General features: G+C 38.9%; 1 protein-coding gene across 2 annotated transcripts in view; it reads right to left on the bottom strand.

Annotated features, from left to right (window-relative positions):
- Positions 1–24639, bottom strand: part of LOC145996145 (uncharacterized) — a 71476-nt gene extending 46837 nt beyond the window's left edge. For both annotated transcript variants that reach the window (XM_083132481.1, XM_083132482.1), the window contains exons 1-5: positions 24507–24639; positions 21091–21333; positions 19097–19275; positions 15181–15339; positions 202–348 (exon numbers count right to left, since the gene is read on the bottom strand). In XM_083132481.1, the coding sequence (XP_082988607.1) occupies positions 202–348; positions 15181–15339; positions 19097–19275; positions 21091–21271 (666 nt within the window). In that variant the 5' untranslated portion in view covers positions 21272–21333; positions 24507–24639. The remainder of the gene's footprint in view (positions 1–201; positions 349–15180; positions 15340–19096; positions 19276–21090; positions 21334–24506) is intronic.
- Between the last annotated feature and the right edge of the window lie 967 nt (positions 24640–25606).

Raw genomic sequence — 25606 nt, 5'->3', positions numbered from 1 at the left:
AATCCATTTAAAATGTAATTTAAGTTTTAAAACTTCTGTCAAAAATTTGAGAATTCAGAGGTTAAGGTGATTTAAAGTTAAATTTCTGGATTTTTATTATTTTCTTAAAAAAAAAAACATGTTGACAACATGCAAAATCCTACGAATAAGATCGAGGTAAGAGTAATTGATTCCCCCTTTAACTTTGTTGTATCATTTCACCTGTGTGTCTTCAAGGTCGTGTTCCAGTTGAAACTTCTGTTTCTGCAGATAGTTCACCATATCAGTCGCCTGCTGATTTTGTGTCGACGTATCTTGAACCCGTTTTTGCAACTTTTCGTTCTCCACTTGCAACGACAGGTAATGTGTCTGGAAAATATTTAATGCACATGTAAAATATTTCTTGGGTAAACAGATACAAACATAAAACAATCAACATTAACCCTGCACCATTCTCAAGAGTATATATACTCCAACGTCAACTGACAAAGAGACTGTGTGTGCACTGGTTAACCAAACAGAGGACTTACACATGGAAGTTGGACACTCAAGGGTGGAAACTGGTCAAAATTAAGGACATATGACAAAAATTAAAAACAAAAGGCTAAATACTGGTTAGTTTAATTACACCCTAGTGATAAATTAGCATTCTAAAAAGAAAATCTTGGATTTCATTACAGAATATATTATCTGGCATCCACTTTGCACTGAATTTTTTTATTGAACCCAAACTAATATTTTTATGTAAATTACAATATGGTTTTGTTAGTGTAGAGGATGGGCCAAAAGTCGTGATCAGATATTGACATAATACAGTGGAAACCCAATTTTACATTTTCCTATATTATGCATTCAATCTCGATGGTCCACATAGCAAAATGTTATAAAATTTTCTCTGATTTTACATTTCCTGCATTTTAGGTTTTCCAGCTTCGTTCTCTGAAAAAACGTAAAATCGACACTTCACTGTATAATTATTGTGAAAGAAAATGCAGTAATCAATGCAGAAAATATACTGAACTGAACAACACATATTAAAGAGTTAAAAGGACAAGAATAACTGTAAGATTAATTAATTAATAAGTGGAGCTCTCAATTGTCGAACTCAGAGGTAGAAAAATACAGGATGCCCAGTTGACGTGGCACCTGAAAATTTTTACCTGGTTCTGGATTTTAAAATCAGTTCATATTATATACATATTTTTAAATTTTGCTTACGGACATTTACACTACCTTTTTTTTTAAAAAAAAATAATGAGTACAGTATGTGTTTTTTAATGTTTGTGTGTTTTCTGTATCACATGTATAATTAAATGAGAATAATAATTTTTGGACTGAAGCTAGCCGAATTTTCGATATGGTAGAGTCTGCCATATCATTACGAGCTAAAGTTCTGTCCCAGGGCTGGTCCCTGGAGACACAATTGGGGGCGTTAAAACCTTAGCGGTACCGGATTTCACCCTCTGTAGTCGAGGGTAGGACCCGTTGAGCAACAGGCGACAAGTCAGAGGTAGAGCAGTTAAATTAGAGAAACATAAATAAATGGCTAACTGACTGAGTTTTATTGTGTTAATAACAGCACTCCAGTTGAAGTTAGGGGCGGAAGCAACAGCACCATAAAAGGGCAGGTACTTATTTTTTCGATCCTGGATGCTGGATCGGTTGGCTGTTGGGCGTTGGTTCCACTGGGTGGCCTGAAGGGTCTCGCCTCTGGACAGGGCTCGGCGTGGGCCTCATGGCTTCTAACAGCCCTGCAGTGAACTATCCGCAGCTGGCAGCAGTCGACCCTCTCGCGACTCAGCTTGAATCCCTTACCTACTTGGCCACCTCCTTGCCTTCTCCTCCCGAAGCAGGTTGTGTACCCCTTTTATAGTGCTCTCGGGAGTTAGGTAATACATGCTCTTACTGGTACAGACTTCTTTAGAAAAGCTACTCCAGTACAAGGATTAATTAGCTATAATCCAGTCTTGTATTTATTATTAAATTAAATGTTTTAAAATCACATTGTATAGCTTATCATAATTGGATTCATGGTTTTCATATCACGTATTTGAGAAATTTACATACGATCTGGGATTTCCGGATCAATTTAAATTGTGCAAGAAAAAAGAAAAAAAAACTGAACCCATTAGAATCAAAAACGTATTTAGGGGAGGGTCCAGAGGTTCTGCCCCAAAATACTTACTAAGTATTAACATTAAATAATGAAGTAATATAATAACTAAAATTAAATAATGAAAATATACTTTTTGTTTACTTGAGGGTTATTTGTTTCAGCTGAACTACGGCAAGGATTATATTGGCATCATACGACTTTCAATGACAGTACCGTCCACCAGGCACCAGGTTCGACACCCGGCGGAGGCACATAGTGGTTCAGATTCCACTTTAAACTGTAGGTCCAGTCCCGATTAGCCTTACTGTGCATAAAGTGGACTTAAAACACCAAATCAATCAATGACAGTACCAAAGATGGTTTATGCAAGATCTATTACCAGGAACTTGACTCTTCGTCAACTGAATATAACATCCTTTTTTGATATTCAATTATTTATCTATTTGACATTAATTTCATTGCCAGGCCGGTTCTTTTTTTCTTTTCCGACCTTAGTTGTACATAAGCTAGATAATGAATATGTGCTGATACATCACTATCCTTAACCCATCGTTTTACCTATTCACGTAATAAAAATACAATATTAATTTGAATATTTTAATTAATACTATTATGTTATTATTATTATTTTGACACACTTGGTTCGGACCCCAAATTGAAATATATTTCTAGATACGTGCCTGATTAGAATGTATAGGTTCCTGGATTGTTCAAGTTGTTAAATGTCCAGGAATTGTAAATAAATTAAATTCCCCTCCAGGAGAGGAAATCATCAAGTGTAAATGGGTTCTAGACCCTACAGAACATTTTTATGTTTTAAGTATTTCAGTTCGGTCCAGGAAACTTTTTTTAGGCTGAATTTAAATTCGTGAACCTTTTTTCCAACTGAATTTAAATTTGATCCGGGAACCTTTTTTCTTCCAGCTAGGGATGTGCCGAAGTCTATTACAGATGTATGAAAATCGGCCGAAACTGACACATCTGCATTGGCAAAAATCCGGTATTTAAACCAGTACAGATTATTCTAGAGTTTTTACCTTCTAACAAGTTTTATATTCTAGTTTTGTAAGATTTATTGACAATTAGGTTATGATTCATCATTATTGTAGAGTTTATGTAATAAAATGATTGCAAACTCTCATTCAGAGGATCAACTTAACTAAAGATCGGAAATAAATCAGTACATTGCTGAACCAGGATCTGCTGTTGCATTGGAAATTCAAAAATGAATATTCAAATCTCAAGCAAGTCCTGAGAAAATACTTGGGCATACCTGCTGCATCAGTATTCAGTGATTGAGTGTTCAGTGTTGCTGAACAGATTTGCGATAAGAGAAGAAGCAGGTTACTTCCTGAAGTGCTTCCAAATCTCGTGTTTCTGAAGTTGAATCTGGCACAACAGGAATTAATTTTGCATTTCAAAGAACTGCTTGTGTACTAATGTTAAATCTCTTGAGAATCCATGTTCTTCTTAAAGGTTCACATAACATTTTGTAGATGCAAATGTACATTCGCATCTCTTGAGAATATACGAGGGTCGTTCAAGTCAATCGGGGACTTATTTTATTTCCAGGTTTAAATAGACACCTAGGCTGGAGGTTTTATATGCAGTAGGAACTGGCAACTGTGTGCTGTTACTGGTAGGCGGTGCTTATTTCGCGTGCTTCTGCATAGACCGTTATTCAAGATGGCGGACAACAGTGTGGACGTCTACATGGAACAGCGTGTTGTGATGAAGTTTTTTAGTGAACGAGGACAGAAAACCTGCTGAAATTTACAGAAGACTTCAGGCTCAGTACGGTGATGAGGCACTCTGTCGCAGTAAGACATTTGAATGGTGTAAGCGCTTCAAAGATGGCCATATCTTTATTACTGACGATCCCGGTCGTGGTGGATCACAGCCCACGCCAGTCATTCCTGGGAACATTCAGCGCGTGGAGCAGCTGATCCTGGACAATCGTCGCATAACCTGTCGTGAAATTGCAAGTATCAATACTATACTATACTATCAACAGTGAGTATTACTGCAGTGTTCTGCGTGATGTGCATAAGAGTTTATGGAAGAAACGTCCGGGTTTCATCACAAAGGGTGTTCTCTTTTTGCAAGACAATGCACGACAGCATACCGCTCAACGCACATTCCAAACATTCCAGGAAATCGGCTGGGAGATATTACCACACCCCCCTATAGTCCTGACTTAGCGCCAAGTGATTTCCACCTGTTTGGAACCTTGAAGGAATTCCTTAGAGGAAAACATTTCAACACTGACGATGAAGTGAAGAATGCTGTCCTACAATGGTTCCGCCGTAATGATAAATCTTTCTATGCCGAAGCATTCCAGGCCTTAGTTAAACGCTGGGATAAGTGTATAACTGTAGCAGGAGATTATGTGGAAAAATAAATCCAGTTACCACACTGAAATTTGTTCTTCTATTTTTTTTTAAAAAAAAAGTCCCCGATTGACTTGAACGACCCTCGTATATGTTGTAGAGATATGGAGATTATTAAACCGAGAAAACCTCGTCATGTTAATATTCACACTTGCTTATTTCCTGGACTTGTCCGACCAGCGAGCGATCCCAAGAATGCGCTAACTTGTAACTTTCGTAAGACAATGAACTGGAAAGGCAAACGCGTGGATCTAAACAGGATCTACCACGTTTGAAAGGTTTAACAACCTTTCGACGCCTAGAATGATAAAAGCAAGCTCCTACCCGGAGCTCGCTCTCTTTTGATTCTGACACTCATCGACGCTACATGGATAACTAGTCCGACTACAACACGTTACACTGCTAACTACGACGATGGAACACGGAGTTACCGCTGCCTAGCATGCTACAAGGCGCAAGGGATCGCTTGGCTTGGTGAACTGAGGGTCGCTGGATAGAACCTTGGAACTGTCACGATTCGGTCTGCGAGAAGCATTAGGACAAGACAACACACACATCTACCAGGTATGAACAAGCGTGAATAACCTTACACCAACTTTCCATATCTCTACCCTCCTACGGAGCAGGTTCAGCCATCAAACATTATTAAGCTCTACCTAAATGTTTAAATGAAACTTCCCTGTACCTCTCTAACCCCAGGAAAACGGGGTTACAACATGGTGGAGGTGCTTCAGGCCCTTTTTGCAATTAAGTACCCTCCTGTACGAATTGCTTTACATTAAATTATTCTCTCCCCCCCCTCCCTCCCACTTTGGAAGCATTTTTAAAGTAAATTTTTAGTAATTCCAACTCATACTCCCACAGTACGCTTAAGATGCGTCAGACCCAGTGACAATTATGTGTATTACCCTATGGACAACAACCCCTCTTTTTTCTTTTATGCCGAGCCCCCCCCCTTTTTCAACAAAATCTAGTTCTTCTGCATAACATGTATTCAAGCATCATTCACACAGGAATGAGAACACTTGCTTATACTTATTTGACCAGCGATATATTCATGACGTAAATAACTGTATGCCCATACTTTCATTTGTTCTTTGGTCAGCACGACGAACCTTCGTTTATGAATACGTCACAGATAGCGTTGCACGAACACCTAGATTCCTCCCTCGACCAAATCATAGAGTTAGCAACTGCAATCACGGCAAATCCAATAAATCCACGACCTTTATCCCCAATTCCCTCCCCTCCACTAACACGGTTAAGGTCTGCTAATAGAAATTACCCTCAATTTGTCCTTGGACTACAAACACCCGACAAAAACCAACCCCAGCCCTTAGCAAGTACCCCAGGTGAAGTTCCTACTCCCTCTAAAGGTACTAATAACTCTGATCACTTAACTGTAGAAATTCCCACGACTAACATGGCCACCCAAATTCCAACTGCATTATACCCGGCACCATTTAGCGGAAATGACCCCAAGCACATTGACTCATTTTTCCTCAAGCTCCAAAATGTAGCACACGCCGCAGGATGGTCGGAAGCTAAGCGTAAAGAGATGTTACCTTTATTTTTGACGGACACCGCTTTAACTTATTTTCATGACATACAGAGACGACCCAATTTTGTAGACTTGACATACACCCATATCAAAGACGAGCTAAGTACGCTATTTAAGGGATCATACCTTTCAGCGGATCCTGTACAGATAATTCTCCAGAGAAAACAGGTGGTAACCGAGCCCATTCACACCTACGTTATTGCTAAAAAGGCGTTAGTCCAGCAATACTTCCCGAACGCCACTGAAGAACAAACTCTCTCTTATATCATCACGGGACTGCGAGCCAAATACATTGGCTGTTTAACCAACAAGCATTTCGCTAGAACAGAAGAATTAATTGCCCACCTACAGAATTTCGAACGCCAGCAGTCATTAATTAATTCACGTATGTTGGAAGAGAAATTGGAAATAGATCAGGCAATTGCACAGGCAAGCTTACCCCAGACATTCACCCCGTCACCACTTCACAGCTGTTCGCATGCACAGGTCTATTCCCCCCTCCCCAGTAATTCTCACACCTTGACTCAGCACTTTGTACCATACAACCAATGTCCATCTCCCTTTTTCCCACCATCGACTCATCAAGTCCAAAGTCTACAATCACAGCCCGCTCCTGTAATTCCTTCCCAGACCTATCAAGCACCCAGTTTCTCAGCGTTACAATCTGGCATGTTTGCTGTACCGAGTTCTGATAGTGCCCGCTGCGCGGCGATACCAGCCGTACCCAGAGTAGAACACGCTCAAAATGCTACCTCTGGTGATGAAATAAACAAACTTTCGTCACAAATGTCGACCTTAGCTTTGCATTCAACCGAAGAGATGAACGCCAGTTCTCTTTTCAATCTTTGCTCAAATGTGCTGGAATTTGCGAAGACGGCTAATCAAAACGCACATAACAGAGGTTTCAACAAGGGGAATAATAAGTCCTCTTCCTACAGAAATAATAATAATTCTAGAGCTAATCACAGAGGTAACTTTCGATCGAACTCAAGAGGCCAGTTCAGAAGTAATGGTAACAAGAGGTTCCAACGTCGAGATCAGGCTAATCGCGACGATGCAAATACCTCAGCCTGCAAGTTTTGTGGTCGTTATAATCACGAGAGCGACAACTGCTTTTACAAGCCACAACGAGACAGTGATTTAAACTAAAATCGTCTTCGACTTGCAGGGACGAAATCGAAGATAATACCAGATTAGATAAAGTTCCTATAATTGAGAGAAATGGCCTATACTTTATTAATAGTAGCATACAAGGAAAACAGGTAGATTTACTTATTGACGTGGGTTCCCAAATCTCAATTTATCCTTCCCATCTTCTCCCTACTGAAAGAAAAACATACAAAGTACAATCCACAATCCAAGGTGTGTCCGGATCGAAACTGAGTGTGTCTGAAATTGTAGTTCTTCCTATCATAATTGGAAAGCGTAAATATTCGCACCCATTTAGAATAGTAGATTCAACTAACGTCCCTCCCCTTTTAGGAAATGACTTTTTACGAACGCAAAGGTGCGAAATGTCGCTAAAAGACAATACAATAACTCTTTGTCATTTAGGACGTACTCCTAATTATAGTATTTTAAGATCAAAGTACAAGACTCACCAGCTGTCGCATGACATATTTACCCAAATTGAGAATGTAAATGTGTATGAGGGAAAAGCTACTCTTTCAGACACAGTTCAGTTAAGTCCACGATCCAAGACTTATATCAATTTGAACATTACCACTACGACACCTAACACCCCTAAGCCTGTACTTTTTACCCCATCTGCTTCCCTTATGAGCCAGCATCCAGTAGTTCTTCCCAATGCTGCAGTAAACCCGCAGTCACCTGTCATTCACATACACAACCCTACGGAAACCACAATCACTTTGGAAAGTGACACAATAGTAGGCGAAATATCGACATGTGAAATTTTAACTGACGTTACTTCCGTTTGGGAAAAAAGTGAAGATGTTGCATTTTCATACTCTTGTAATGAAAATACTACAGTAAAGCAACAACTTAGTGACAGTCAAAAGAAATTTGACCCCTCCCTCCTCACAGTTAACCCTGATATTCCCCGAGAAGAAAGAGAAAAAATCCTAAAGCTCGCATACACGTATGCAGATATTTTTCTCTGGCCAGGGGATAAATTGACTAAAACTAATATTTTGGAGTATGATATCAAACTGACAGATGACACCCCAGTGTATGCCAAAACCTACCCTATTCCTTTTCATTACCGAGAACCCATGAAACAGGAAGTTCAGAAATTACTAGACCAAGGTGTTATAGAACGCTGTGAAGGGAGTCCCTATCGACACCCAGTCCTATTAGTTAAGAAACCCAATGGGACTTACCGTTTTATCTCTGACCTCCGCGACCTAAACCGGATAATAGCTCCGATTTCCTTACAATCCCCAGACATAAAAACCATCATGACAGAGATGGCTGGAAAGAAATATTACTCAATTCTAGATCTGTCCAGTGCATTCTTTCAGGTATCATTAACAGAGCGTTCTAGGGACATTACCGCCTTTTCTATTAACAATCTGGGTAGTTTTAGGTATGCTAGGTTATGCCAGGGATTGAAAACATCCCCCGGTGTAATGAATCGCGTAAGTGAACTTGCCCTTAGCGGAATAGACAGTTCAGAACTTTCTGTTTACACTGATGATATTATTATTTACAGTTCAAATCTCCCACACATGCTTAACATACTGGACAGAGTGTTTCAAAAGTTACGAACAGCATCCCTTAAATTATCACCCTCTAAGTGTAGGCTAGCTTTTACCGAAGTTAAAGTCCTTGGTAATTTGGTATCTCAAAAGGGAGTTAAGATTTCAGAACACATTCTTAAAGCTATTTTGGAATATCCCACCCCTACCACCAAACGCAAGCTTCGTAGTTTTCTAGGACTTGTCAATTTCATTCGACGATTTGTGCAAGGTTTTGCAGGACCAACAGAATGTTTATTCAAGCTTCTTAAAAAGAATGTTAAGTTTCAATGGACTGATGAACACCACAAAAGCTTCGAAACACTGAAAGAAATGATCACGTCCGCCCCTATCCTCCGCCCTTATGACCCTAAACGCCCCTCATATGTATACATTGACGCGAGCGGAATTGGCATCGGAGGATCGCTGTTACAGCCTGATGACGAAGGAAATTTACATCCATGTGCCTATTGTTCACGAGCCTTAACAGACACAGAGAAAAGAGCTGACACATTTTCACTCGAAATTGCAGGTGCGTATTATGTTTTGAAAACTTTCAAATTTTTTCTTATGAATCAACATTTTGTGGTTCTCACAGACAACAAAGCCTTATCTTATCTTCGTTCAACTAAACACCATAGTTCTATTTTAGGAAGAAGAGCCCTTTATTTTCAGAATTTTGATTTCGAAATAAGGCATGTCAGCGCTAGTAAAAATGAACTTGCGGATGCACTCTCCCGTGCAAGTTTACCGCTTGACAAGACTAATCTTGACAAGAAAGATGATGATGATGATGATGACTTATTCTTTCATCAAGTATTTCATGCACAAGCAGCAGATTTTGATGTTAGTTCAGAACAACGTAAAGACCCCTATTTCAGAGACATTATTGACGTATTAGAAAACAAAGATAAAGCTAGTGACCCTAAACTAGAAAAGCTTTCGTATTCTTATGTACTCAAAAATGGAGTCTTATACAGGACTAATAAAATCAAAACTGGTAATAGGGATAGACTTTGTATCCCCCATGCATTAAGAAATCAAGTTTTCGACCTTATTCATGCACACAAAATGAACGGAAGTCACCAAGGTGCTCAAAAGACATATAATTTAATGCTTATGCGCTACTTCTTCCCTAATATGAAGAAATTTGTGTACGATAAGGTTAGACATTGCATCCCTTGTCAGATTTCAAAGAAACCACAAGGTTCTAAACCGCATACGCTGCAAACATTTCAACCAGCCCAAATTCCTTTCCAACGAATTCATATTGACGTATGTGGTCCTTTAGTCTCTTCAAAAACGCACAAATACAAATATTTCCTATCAGTAGTCGATAGTTGTACAAGGTATGTAATTACAGCTCCTTTGGCTCATCACGATGCACAAAACATAGCAACAGCTTTAGTTGAGAAAGTCTTTTTAGTCCATGGCATCCCGGAAACGATCTATTTAGATCGTTCAACGCCCAATTCAAGTTTACTCTTACGAGAGTTAGCTAATCTTACAGGTGTACAACTAAAATATGTAGATACTTGTGCCCATTTCACGAATGGATTAGTTGAAAGTTCATTTAGTTACTTAAAGAAAGTTATGAGAGTCTTTGTGTTAGAAAAGAAAGCTTCATGGTGTGACTATTTAGCTAGCGCAGCGTTCAGCCACAACGTTACAATCCATTCTGGATCCCTCCAGAGCCCGTATTTTACTTTATTTGGCTACAACCCAAGGATCTTAGCTGACGCTGTCCTTCCTTCGAACCCCGACAATGTTTCCCAGACGAACGCACAGAGACTTGAACTCCTGACCTCCATACGAAAGACCGCACATGACAACTTGAACAAGCGTTACGAACAGCAGAAAAAGTACGCAGACAGCACTTCTAGGCAAATACAGTACTCACCAGGACAACATGTATGGATTCTAGATGCCACTCCAACTCCAGGCGTGTCAAAAGCTTTTGCGTCCTCTTATAAGTACAAAGGAACTATTCTTCGCAAAGTTAATGAGAATTCCTACGAAGTAACTTTCATCGACGGCAGGAGTAAACAAAAGACTGACACTATTACTATTTCTAGACTCAAAGCCCGCTACGACTAGTGCCATAAAAACCCCACTAACATTCATTAACACGCCACTCCGTTAACCTCTCTTTAGCCTCATCGCTCCGTACATTGCACATGCTAGCGTCCCATGATCCAGCATTTTCTCACGCTCATCGACTCCCCTCCTCCCTCTTTCCACTTCCAGTGCTCGCACTGCATTTCTGCGTTGGAACGAACTCATTTTTATTTTTAATACAACATGGTTATTTTTATTTTTTAACAAGACCAGGATTATAGAATGCTATTTCAATCGTCGGAACATTTATAATACATCTCTTGCCTAATAATTATTTTTTTTTACAGATATTTTCATGTTATTTTATAATATGCGATTAAACGCATGGTAATAGTCAGAACATATCACTTAGCTGATTTGACTAATAAGTACTTAGTGTGTTTATGATTCTAACTAGCAAATATTTTTTTTCCCCATTTGCTGGTACATATACGCTCAAATGAAGGAAAAAGTACAAAGAAATAAAGAACGAATGAACTAAGATAGAACAAGATCAATGATTTAAAGAACAAATGAACTGCGTAGAACTTGCTTGAACTTTTGGCTTTTTGGCCACAGCATTTTTTTTATTTACGCTCAGGTGTAACGCGAACTGCTTCTTTGAAAGCTGCAATGCACTAAATATGTTAATAAAGCATATAATAAAATAGGCAAATGTTCCCACTCTCTCCTTTAATATTATAATAGTGATAGCATACAACATGGTATAGCTCATATCCCATGAAATTACAATCTACTGTATTTTTCAATGAACTATTACACAAATATATTACTTACTCTTTTTCACTTCTTTTTCATTTTTTTATTAGCAGCGAATCGAAGGCGCTTAAACCTTTGTCCACAATACACGTAAAATTCTTGCAATTGCTTTTATAAACGACATTTACACATATTACAGAAGGAAATGTCTCGTAATCACTTAGTTCGTTCTATTATCGCTGAATTCCCCTTTTCTTTTCTCATTTCAGACCCCTACAACAAGATGTCTCCTGCTCATTATGCTATTATCGCATCCATCATAATAGCTCTTCTCGGCATACTTATTTTATTGGCATTATTAATTATATCTTGCTGTTGTTCCCACAAATCACGTGTCACAACACCCCAACAACAATTAAAGAAACTTTCCATCAGTGCCCCGATTGCTTTACAATCACTTGCGCATGCCCCGGAGACACCAGTCATTCCCACACCACCCCCTCTTCCCCCGGCCCCTTTCACTACTGGTACGAAACAAATTAATACTCCAACTCAATGTACCACCATTCTTTCGAAAGGACGCCGACTTCCGGCACCTCAAGTCACGCCACCGCCGCCCCCGGCCCCTATCCCGGCTAAGCCGACTATTCCACCTATTCCCCCCCCATTCCCCCCCGGCGAACTTCCCTCATGTAAACCTGTTAATCATAAACAGGTCCCCTTAAAAACTCTACGTCACATAAGCAACAACGCCCCTTCGCCGTCATTCAAATTAGATATTACCTCCCATCCCCCCCAAAATAATTCACCAGTTTTAACTGAAAGTCCTTTTTCAATTGATTTTATAACCCGTCATCACTTATTGTAAATCTGCTCCACTACCTTTTGCTTTTTCCTAATTTTTCCCTTTACGCTTGTTTCATTATCTCATCGCCACGGATGTTCCTGGACCCATGACGACCACCGGCTTGTACCATCGAGCGACAGACCTAGGCTCATCGCAGAGACCAACAACGATCTTGTGGACTTCCAGCACCAACAAGGACCCGTTCCCGTCTGGACCCATGGCTGATTTTTCCATCTCCTACGCCGCGACCCAGACGTGGAGCGCTTTACCCAGGACGTCTCTAGACCCAAAGCGCCATCGCAAATTTGACTTCCAGACTCAACTTCGCTGACGTCACGGCGATCTTCATCGACAGGCCACGCCCACTCCGTGCAACTTCCTGCACTTGTTTACTGACGACACATGATACTTATTGTTATCTTACATCGGCTACAAGTGTTCCGGTGCTCAGCTACTTCAAGTACCGTCAGGCACACGCAATTAATACAAACATATGTCATTTACAGTGCCAAAGTTAGTGCCCATGGGTGCTACCCATATTGGATTAGAGATACGTCTCTTTCTTTTGTGTTTTTTTTATTATCGTCAGCTGCACAGCACGTCCAGCCTATGGCGGCATGCAGTTTACAGAGTTGCCATAGGTAACATACCTCAAGGCTCCGCCCAGCATCGTGTATGTTCCGCCGAGTGTACTTTGAACTCAGCAAACAGTAACTACAACCGCTTGCGGTTCCCGGCGTTTCTTCACACTGTGCTGACATGTGTTTTTTTTTTATTATTGTGGTGTCATCACTCAATCAAAACTAGTTCAGTGTCACACTTATGTAATTATTTTTATCCATGCCTCAAGACTTAGTTAATTGTGCTCGTACTTTTTGAGTTTATATGAGGCTATAACCTACAGTTTTCATTTTTTTTATTATTCTACGTGTTTTTATATTTTTTTTCTCCACGGTGTTTGGAGCTGCAATATTTTTGATGATATGACTATTCTGGTGATTACAATTTTTTTTTTATGGTGATGCGACTCTTCTAGTGATTTCCTGTAATGGTTTTCTACGAGTTTGATTTGTTAATAAATCCTAATTTTTAAATATAACCTACTCCGGCCGAGGTAGTCGACCATCACAGAGTGGTTCGATTATTTCAACAAGGGGAATGTAGAGATATGGAGATTATTAAACCGAGAAAACCTCGTCATGTTAATATTCACACTTGCTTATTTCCTGGACTTGTCCGACCAGCGAGCGATCCCAAGAATGCGCTAACTTGTAACTTTCGTAAGACAATGAACTGGAAAGGCAAACGCGTGGATCTAAACAGGATCTACCACGTTTGAAAGGTTTAACAACCTTTCGACGCCTAGAATGATAAAAGCAAGCTCCTACCCGGAGCTCGCTCTCTTTTGATTCTGACACTCATCGACGCTACATGGATAACTAGTCCGACTACAACACGTTACACTGCTAACTACGACGATGGAACACGGAGTTACCGCTGCCTAGCATGCTACAAGGCGCAAGGGATCGCTTGGCTTGGTGAACTGAGGGTCGCTGGATAGAACCTTGGAACTGTCACGATTCGGTCTGCGAGAAGCATTAGGACAAGACAACACACACATCTACCAGGTATGAACAAGCGTGAATAACCTTACACCAACTTTCCATATCTCTACCCTCCTACGGAGCAGGTTCAGCCATCAAACATTATTAAGCTCTACCTAAATGTTTAAATGAAACTTCCCTGTACCTCTCTAACCCCAGGAAAACGGGGTTACAACAATGTATATACATATGATATGCAATACAAATGTAACAGGTGGTTATAATTAAAGTGACGGTGTTCAGAGTGGTACAGCATGGGCTGTAATGAGAGTAGCAGTCTGAAACTTCGTAGATATGCTAATGAAGCAATGCGCTCGCGAAATATGTAAAAAAAAAAAAATAGTTCCAATTCTCGCCACCAGAGTAAAAAATGGCGCAGTAAGCAGTCAAAACTTGGTATAGTTACAGGAAAAACACTATAAATCGCAGAAAAGAATACTCTCTGTAATAAAATATCGCTACAATTTCACTATTCGAATTACATGAACATTACTAAAGGAAAAAGCAACAAGCGTCACCAACAACAACCAGGGAGCTCACACAATGGTTAGGCAATGTCGCCGACTTTGACGTCAGAGTTACGGAAAATTCCACGTTTTGACTGCTTACAGCGCCATGTTTTACCCTGGTGGCGAGAATTGGAACTATTTTTTTTTTTTTTGCATAATTCGCGAGCGCATTGCTTCATTAGCATATCTACGAAGTTTCAGACTGCTACTCTCATTACAGCCCGTGCTGTACCACTCTGAACACCGTCACTTTAATTATAACCACCTGGTACATAGCAAATTTATTTTTGTCATGCTGAAAATAACATCCCATTTCTGTTTAATAATCTTGTGTATCGGAATCGGTTAAATATCGGCATCGGTATCGGTAAATTTTCAGCTTCGTCACATCCCTATTTCCGGCTGAACTTAAATACGGTCCAGGAACCTTTTTTTTTTTAATGTAACAATATGCAACTTGGACCGAATTTAAATTGTGCGAGAAAAAAAATGGTTCCGCTCCTGCAGCGGACCCAATAGAACCCATTACGAGTTTACGGGTTCCCGGACCCGTAACAACCCTGCTGAGTGGCTTGACTTCTAAGCCAACCCAGGAAGACAATGGAAACGGTTAGGATAACTTATTCTCACACACACAGAACAAACTGACAAAGATTACCTTCAGTTCTTCTATTTCCTTATCCTTCATCGCCTGGACTTGATCCAACTCCTGCTGGATAGCCTGCACCTGGGATAGTAGCTTATTCTTATCTTCAATAATTTGCAGCTGAGACTGCCTTGCTTTGGTGAAATCTTCCTGCAGATCGTCACACTGGCCCTGTGGAAGGAAGAAGGCTGTGAAAAGGTGCTCTGATCATTCAGACTCATATTTTCAAGAATTATACATATGCGAGGCAATTAGGGCTGAGCTAATGTATCAGTATCAGAAAATATCAATTGGATATACTGTACAAGGTGTGTAGCCACATCATGCATTCTTCTTTCACCTCATGGGTGTTGCCAGAAATTTTATGTGCGGGGAAGGGGTGTCAAGCAATTGCTAAAACTTGTAAATAGTCAAAATAATAATAATTATTATTATTATTATCATGCTAATGATTATAATGAAAAATAATAACTACTATCAACTCATTAAAATAAACTATTTTTATTGAAAATTATTATTATTATTATTATATCCTTGGAGAACTTTACTCGATCCACCTGATGCATGAATATCCAGCATATGTATATTTTTTAATTTTTTAACATTTCATACAGTTAGTCTACTGAAATGCGTAACTATTCTATTTTGTTATTAACTTTCACAATCCTCATTCAAGAAATAGCTTTAAAAGTTAGGGAGAAATTTTAGTCACCATGTTCATGTTGTGTGGCCTGTCATATAAAACTCTGTTTTAGAATTTTAAAAAACAGTTTTAAAACATAAACTGGTTCCTGTATTTTTCACTCAATGTTTTTCTTCGATTCATCATTATGTTCGAATAATAAATAGCTCGATTTTATTTCCAATATTCAGATTAAAAATAACAAGCATTCATATTTTTTTTGTAACTTGAAAGGAACAATGCCAATTTCCAGGTTGGGGGACTGACGGGCCTGTTCAACCCCCCTGCCGATGCCTGTTTCATATTGTCATCATCATCAGAGATCGGGATCCTATCCGGTGGGCTGAAAGAGTCAATGAAAAAGCACCATTTGCAGCCCCAGGGTGCCATTTTGAAAAACTCAAAAATTCAAGATGGCGGCAACATTTATTAAGTCAGTCTGGATTCAGAAAAGGCGTGGGATGGCTGTTTAAATGTCCTCTCTGAGCTAGGTGTGATTGTGTTATCCTAACCCCAAGGCTCGACCAAACATCAACCTAGCTAACATTTTGCACTTCATGATGTACACTTCCATTCAGATAAAGTAGAACATACTTCAACTGTCCAATCTTAGAAAATGTACCACTTTATGTGAACAGGAGTGTACACATGATGTATATTTACTTTCCAGATATGCCTCATAGTGCAATAACTCTATCCTAATCATGGCTAATCGCAACATCATGATGAAACTGACGAAAAGACACTCATAAATAACATCCATGTGCAGGTTGGGAATTCGCACCCATAACGCCTCGCATCGTATATGTTGTACTAACCCCTCTGCTACAGAGGTAGGCATAATAATTACTCCACCATGGAAGTTGGTGTCATATTTTTTAATTACTAGGGATATATTTAAGTAAGGTCCGTTTGCCAGTAACTCGTTATATCCTACACAGGCATAGTAATTGTGCATGTTCACGGACTCCCAGCATCACTTGCAGAGAAGAAGACACCACTTTGAGCCATGTTGTCAGTGAGTGCGCTTCTGTGTGATTGCAATGTTTAAGACGAATGAGTGGCCCGCCGACTGTGAGATATGGTCAGTGATCCGGTTCTTGGCAGCAGCAGGAATTCATCGCCAGATTTGTGAAGTGTACTACCGCCAATACAATGAGTGATAGCAAAGTGCACAAATGGGTGAGAATGTTTACGGACAGGCAGGAGAATGTGCACGATGAGCCGCACTCAGGTCGGCCATCTGTAATCATCGACGATTTTGTGCATGCAGTAGACACCAAAATCAATTAAAACAGACGAATCACAATCTTCATGCTGTCATTTCCGCAAATGTCAAGGTCAATGCTGTGCAAAATAGTGTCACTGGGGTCTTCTATGAGGAGGGTCTACAAAAGCTCATGCTATGTTGTAACAAATGTTTAAATAACCATAGACACTACGTGGAAAAATAGATCAAGCAGGCACGTATATTCTAGGCTACCTAGGCAATCGCCGAAGCCCAGATTAAATACAGAAAATAATCGACTATCAAATGTGACTGATGCTTCACTCTCAAATAATGACCGTGGGAGAAAACGATATAAAACCCGCGACTTCTGTGCACCGTACTCCAAGAGGAGGGGAGAATGGACCATGCTTCCTTATGGCCTGAGCTGAACCAAAGAAGAAAAGGCTGCACGGGGATTTTTCGTCTAAGGTTTGTTTTCCTTGTACTCGCTCTATACATGGGGATGGACTCCTTTCCTTTAAACTACCACCAGGCTTCAGCGGTTAAATTCTTCCCCGGCCAGCGCCTGGAGGCTCTAACCAGCATGGGATTTTCCCAGGTAAGGGAAATTTTGAAACTAAACTACTATTACAGGAATGGGAAAAGAGTGGCTGGCATGTGATAGGGAATTTGTCCTCTAGGCCAAAACAACACTGTCCCATCGAACACATGCAGAACTCACAGGCCGCTAACCTTCACCCAACTCAACCACGCTTTACGATGTATTCAACCCCTCTGCTGCTTTGTTTATGACTGGCTTGGGTAGACTGACTGGCCGGAATTTTGCGAGTGGAAATTGCGTTGAAGGAAGTTTAAGAAAATTAGGTTTCTTACTGTGTGGATTTTCTTAAGTGTATTGAGTGAGTGAATTACGTATATATGTTTTGAATGATCTGTGCTGCATCTTGTAGTGAACGAAAATGAATGACATAATAAACGAACTATTGCCGAAACAATTTACTCTGCTTTTGCATGAGGATAAACTTCAAATCGTGAAGATATGCAGGCCTCTGGCATCGCAAAGAAGAGAAGAATGGATTTTATTTGTTATTTTGCGTTGCTCTTCTGCCACTTTAGCTAATCGCGACGATGAGAATGAGTGACGATACGATGAAATTCATGAAGGGTCATTCACAAAGAATACCCATGTCCATGCCTGCATTTGGGCCCGGGACCCCTGGCGTTGTAGTGCGCTGTGCTAATAACCATTTTACCACAGAGGTTGCCAAGAGAAGAATGGAGTTCTGTCCAAATTAAATATTCAAGGTAAGAAGTTTATTATACGCGTATATTTTATTCTCGCACGTAGGCCTACATAAATATTTCACAATATGGGCCTCTATATTGAGTGTAAGAAAAAGGAAGAGCTTTAATCTCCACCAGAAATAAATAAGAGAGAAATAAATAAATAAAATATTTTATAAATAACCATGAAATTTTTTTAATGTTTTCCTTATTGTTTTTATATTAATGAAACAGTGATATTTTTATAATTATTAGTAAATTGTAATGTATGTATTTTAATCGCTATGTCACATCACCTTAAAATCCAAGAAACTGAACGAAAAAGAACCTTCCATTTGAACATTATGATAAAAAGAGATAGCCCAGGTTTTAAACCCAGCATACGCCACTGAGATCGAGGCATGTAAACTGATAGAAAATAAATTTTCAATAAACCTTCGGCAGTATAGATTTTTTTGTTCTTTTGGCAAAAAGGACCTTACCTAAAAAATATCCCTCGCATATTGACCAAAGGTTAAGCAAGACATGAGTGTGTCTTTCTGCTTGTTTCTTCATCAATTTAATCTAATCATGAGTCATCATCACAATTAACTAAAGAGGTAGAAAGTCAACTTTAAATAACCAAATTACGAATTAAAATATAAACCTGAACAACAAACAACATTATTCCTTTCAAACAACTTATGATGCAACAAACCGAAACAATAAACGTCCAAACCATGTCCACTTACTTGAAGCATTTTGTACTGCCTTTGAAGTGACGAATACTTATTTTCAAATTCTGTGCTGTCCTTTTCTCGATGACGCTTCTCCTCCTCCATCTGATTTTGTAACTCCTCTTTTGAATGTCGGTGATCAGCTTTCTCTTGTTGGAGGGATTTCTCTAATCGGACCTTGTATTCAAATATTACTGGGAATAAAAAGAGACAGTGGAAATATTTTTTCTTAATGTGCCCAAAGTATTACCTGTTACTCGATTGACCTCAAAATATTGTGTTTTTACATATAGACAGGGCTTTCTTGCAGGTTTTTTTTTTAAAAAAAAATCATGCAAAAAAAATGTTTCCATTACTTATTATTTACCAAAGTTTTCTGAAATCTACAAAACATCCTCTTTCCGCAGATGGCCACGTAACGTGTGTGAAATTTTACACCCAAACTTTAAGCTTCTTGACATGAGATCCTATTAAAATATTCATAATGAACCAATTTCATAGAACTACGAAGTACATTGTAGTGTCCGCTAACAAATGAAAAAAAATAAAACTTGAGTATGACGACACAGGCTGAATGCACGAAAAGTATTAACAAAAGTGAGTTACGTGTGTGAAGCATTACAAATGTAGCAAATATTTTACTTCATTTTTCTGTGAAGCAGAACAGATGGGAGTAATTTCTATTGGTGAAATGTGCAAATTATATGCATTCACGAATGTCTAAACCTTAGTACCATGAAAAACAATAATAATTTTCAGATTCATTCATTTTGTTATTTAGATGGAGAAGGACCACTTTTCATTGAATGCCCAGATATATATTACAATATATTTTTCTCACATTCATAAAAGTCTTAATGGAACAATTTTTTTCAAAGAAAAAAATATACAAAAAGGAATGTGTAATGTACAAATAATCAATAAAAAAAATCTAAAATACTGATAACCTAAATACTCAGTAGTACCAGCCAGTGGCGGCGATTGGGTTCCAAAACTGGGGTGGGCGCAAGGACAGTTTACTATCTCTTGATATATAAGGTTTAGCATAGTCCAGGAGCAAAAGTTGCAAAAATGGATGGCACCTGCCCCCCCCCCCCTCTTTGTCACCACTGGTACCAGCTCGATTTGTGGGCAAAGAATTATAAGTTTCAAGGTGCTATCTTAATGAAGGTTGGTGACTGACAATAATCTGAATAGGTATGAATTTACAATACCGAAAGTATCTCCAATTGCTTTCAAATTCGGCATACTCACTAATCTTGGCCTCGTAATCACGAATCTGGTTAAAAATTGGCGGTCACGTCTAGAAATTGCGAAATAACCTTGTCAATTACAGCTATGATTCTTCATACACTAACATGGAAACCATGTTTTCTGATATGAAGACATCTTCCTTTCCGCAAAATGGTCTTGCTACCTTGTGTTATGACATAGCCATAACACAACATTGCTGAAGTGTTGCGCAATAAGTGAGACCCGTTGCATGGAGCGTTGATTTGCATGTGAGAAAATGGCATCTTGCGTAAAGGTGGAAAATATGTTTGCCCCACGAACCATTCACGGTAAGATTAGGTTAGGTTAGGCAAGCATAGTTAAAATTAAGGGTCATCATAAACATAGTTTTGAAACGCTAATCATTGCAAAAAATAGTTGTTTTCCTCATAAATCAAGGGTGTTTACTCCATTCACGGACACACTTTTTTCGACTTATTTTGCAGACGTGTCCGCCAAATTTTAACTGCAGATTCGTGATTACGAGGCCAAAATTAGTGAGTATGCCGAATTTGAAAGGAATTGAAGATACTTCCGATATTGTAAATTCGCTCCTCTGAATAAATCAAAAGTTCAAAATCTTAGCCATTCTGAAAATTTCTGCCTAAACAAAAGTTAAACATTTAAAACTGAAGCAAGGGTCATTTTGCATAAACCCATTACAGTGCTTGAAAAAACCTGGACACCAGGCAAGTTAAATACAAACAAAAAAGCAGAAAAAACAACTGAATTCTCACCTTGTAGCTGCGCAGCAAGCGATTCTTGTTGCTGTTGACATTTTTCAGCAGTCTTTTGAACTTCACCCAAATGCATTTGGGTTTCATGGAAGACGTACACTACTACACCAAAAAATACTAACATTCCCACATATAAAAAGAACCGGCTCTTTGTGCCCCTCACAAATCTAGGGGCACTCATTTTGCTGCTTATGTACACACTCACACACTTTTTATCAATTTATTTACATCATCTTGGAACACCTGCAACAAAAAATAAAAATTAGATAAATACTGTGAAATCCCTCTTAGAGGTAAGGATGTCGAATCGACCCTTCTTAATAGAAATATGTTTGATATATCGTTGCAAAGGGTATGAATCAAAGATTCCAGAAATGTAAAATTTAAGGTGAGGAAATAATTGGAAGTGGAAAGAAAGTAGTATTAATTGCCCCCCCATTCCGGGCTCCACCCCTGGGTTAACTGACCTACCCCCCCCCTCCCCTGTAGCCCTGCCATTTTCTATAGAGTCCCTTTGAATGAAAACATGTAAAAGGTAAACTTTTCATGTCCGGAAAACTGATTTTTTAAAATTTACAGGAGAAATTACTTACCGAATGCAGTTTCTTTAGACTTGTGGAAGTTCGGGGAAGTGTTTTCTCGCATCGCTCATTGAATTTTGCCAGTAAATAATGTATTTTTCGATATAAATGTGTGACCATCCCGGTCAGTGTTTCCAAACACGTGTTTTGTAACTGAAGAAGGTACGTTTCTGCAAATGGTTTGTGGGGCTATGCAAGAATGGTGTGTGGGGATATGCATTTTTTTTCTAAACCAATTTTTGACTATTCTAACCTAAACGTGACCCAACGTTAACTAACCTAACCTTACTGGAAATGGTACATGAGGCTATGTATGAATGGTTTGTGGGGCTACATAGTGGGGTGGAAACACTGCATGCTGACTACGGTAGTGAAACTGTGACCGCCATTTAGCGTGCTACCAAAGGGAAAAAGAAACGAACAAAACTTACTTCATACGTCGAAAATATAAATTATTTCCATGAAAAAAGCAAAATGCCACCTTCAGCAATGTTTTTCAATGCAGAATACGTAAGCAGGAATATTGAAAGAGACAGAATTAGAGAGTTTCAGGCATTTTCCGGATACGGAAAGTTTACCCATGAAAATATACGAATGAAAACATGATTTTAAAAAAGTTGAATCCTATTAAAAATTCGCATATATATTCCCGTTGAAAACCAAAGTTCGACCTGGCAATGCTGCGTGTTTACAACATGGATTAGGTTCAAGGAAACCAGCTATGGCAAGTAATGTATTTTTAGTATTTTTTTTATTATTTCATAGAAATGTAACTTCAAATTGAGAAATGCACAGTGGCAATTCGAAGTGTTAAATACGTACTATTAGCGCACAATATTTTTTTTTTACTTTCAAACGATAAATCACAATAAAATAATATGCATAAACAAAACCAACATTAAAGTCCCATTTATGATACTCAATTATAAATTTTCTTATAAAATAAATGTTTCCATTTTTTTTTTCATTTATTGATTTCAGTCACACTGTACCTTCAAAAACACAACATACGCTGTATGACCACTTTCTTGGAGTGTAAGACAAAATATCAAGTTTCAAAATATGTTGTTGTTGCGGAAAAAACAAAAATTAAACATGTCACTTCAGTTTCGTTGGCATATTGTCTACTAAAAAGTTGATAATTGGTATTTGGTATGACTAAAGCATGCATGCATGTTTCATGTTTTCTGTGTTTTCAACATCACAGCTTCATTCCTCTCTCAGGTGATAAATCCTGGCACCCTCACTGGCCTCTATTCAGTTCTGCAAGGGGAGAAGGCAAACTCAGTAATACCATCCACCACTTCTACTGGTGTAATGTTAGCTAGATTCTACTTTACGTCCTTATTGCCTTTTGGTGATAACCAATGGGAGTTAACAACACTGCAGGCTTCTCTTTGTGTCAATGCGTGTGCATTGCTCGTTTGCGTTCTGCGTGGTGATTGCTCCTTCGCGTTCGCGGTGTGTTTTGCGTGTGTATTGTGATTGAAGAAGAACAGGTTCCCAAAACTTGTAGATTGTGTAAAATATGTTTATCCCCAGTAATAATTTAGTGCATCATTTAAAACTGTGCTTAGACAGCATCTCTTCGGGTAAGTACCTTTTTCTTTTTACACTCTCTGTTCATGGGTAGCCCCACGAACCATTCACGATAGCCCCACAAACCATTCAAGTTAGCCCCAAAAACCATTCACGTTAGCCCCAAAAACCATTCACATTAGCTCCAAAAACCATGCATGGGTAGCCCCACAAACCATTCACGATATCCCCACGAACCATTCACGGGGACGAGGTATGCCTACGAGGTTAAGTTAGGTCTGTTAGATTACGTTCCATTAGCACTCATTTCACCCCTAAATATGTGCTTCATCATCGAAAAATTTCTTCAGTCAGTTCAATTACGCATATCCGGACAAAATCAGTTTTTATCGATTTCCTCCTCCAGGTAATTTTTCCTCGCTTTGGGATTTACATCGTTGAATTCCTTATACAATAAGCTTTCTAATGATATATGACACATATTCCTTAGGAAAAGGACGTAAAGTAGAATCTTACCAATGTTATTATTGTACAATTAATGTTATCGACTTGTAATCTAGATGGCCTAGATTTAATTTTTGGTGGCAGCACAGTTCAATGTCAAATAGATACAGTACGGATTAATTCAGTTTTTGTATACTTTGGTCGTCTGGAAAAGGATATTTTTGCAGGATTCTATTTTATGTTGCTCGAAACTTTTTGTTTTGTTCATTTGCAACATAATGGTGCCATCACTTTTTATAATACTTAGTAGCATCTATCGAGAGCATCTGCCCCTGTGTACCACCCTCCTAAATCAGTCATGTAGAGTGGTTATTCAGAAGAGGGTTATTTATTGTTCTAATAAATGATCTTTGAACGCGATACATTGAAGTGGAAAGTGTCCTCTTTGAAACCAAAGCTATTTTAAATATCAAGACAGACATTACTATTTTTTTCAATTTGTGTTTTGCTATTAGTAAAAATAATTCGGATTAATGTTGATACTCATCAAGAGAGATAAAGCAGAAAAGGGAAAGAAAAACGTTTGTATTGAAACGGTACAGCCACTCCTTCAAATAATTATTGCATAACACAACACGGACGAGTAATTAGCAAGCAATTCGGTATTTATAATTGTATTCATTGCATCGTTGAAAGCAACAACAAGCTGGTTACAATGTTGTTTTTACCATTTCCATGAAATAATAACCAGATTTAACGCCACATCTACTGCTGTAGATAAACGAAATGCAGGTCACAACATTGCATTTCTCGAGTGAAAGAAGTCAATAATTCTGGGCGATTGCTACTTACCAAAATTATCAAGGTAGTTTAATGTATGAAATTTACTTCTACATGATCGATTTTATGAAGGCATTTAATATTTCACTGATGTTTTCATTCATTCTATAACCTCCCCACACAGTCGTGTTGTCAAAATTCGAAAACAAACACGCATCGAAATGCGATTCCAGTGTTTCATGAGATACTTGTAAATTTACCATGCTGGTGCTAAAACTTCCTAACTCGGAACTTTGCAAAAAGTTTTCTCATGAAAACATGGATAAAAAATGTCATGCTTAAACTTGAGGTAAGAATTGACAATATAGAGAAAGTCTGTAATTTTGTTAATTTTCGGTATACTAACTAATTTTGGCCTCCTAATCACGAATCTGTTGTAAAAAACCGGGGGTCACGTCTGGAAATTGTACATTTAGATTAAATATTGTTCGTTAGTCCCAAAAACCATCCACGGGTAGCCCCAAAAAAACCATTGACGTTAGCCGCAAAAACCATCCACGGGTAGCCCCACAAACCATTGACGTTAGCCCCAAGAAACATCCACGGGTAGCCCCACGAACCATTCATACGAGGTTAGGTTAGGCCTGTTAGGTTAGGTTCCATTAGCACTCATTTCACCCCTAAATTCATCGAAGAAATAGGGTTCGTACTAAAATTGAACATCATAAATAATTTTCTTGTAAAACAAAGGCGTGGTTGGAAACAATGGTAGGAGATTACATTTTCGTTCGTAAAACCATGGTAAAACTACACATCAAGGACGTCGTTAGGGGGGGCACGCGGGGGCACTGGTCCCGGCAAACGTCCACGTGGACCCGGGAAACTGTTCTGTATTTCCTTTGTTTTTTTACTTTGATGACAAATATTGCAAAATAGTTCTTCAGAAAATTTGCTTGCAGTTTGAAACACTTCTTCAATTTTCAGTAGCACGAACCCAAGCAAGGCATTTCTTTCTTATTTCCCTGTTTCTTGCTTGTTGAACACAAACAGATGTATTGGGAGGGAATGCAGTTAATGGTTTTGTGGTCCGCCCCGGTCAGGGAAGTCTGAGACCTATTGAAAATGCACTTTTCCTTCCTGCTGCACACCAGATCCAGGATCACCCCCAAAAC

The sequence above is a fragment of the Lepisma saccharinum genome, chromosome 12, assembly GCF_977018435.1.
Source record: "Lepisma saccharinum chromosome 12, izLepSacc3.1, whole genome shotgun sequence".
Taxonomy (NCBI): domain Eukaryota; kingdom Metazoa; phylum Arthropoda; class Insecta; order Zygentoma; family Lepismatidae; genus Lepisma; species Lepisma saccharinum.
This window is presented reverse-complemented; position numbering and strand designations above follow the sequence as displayed.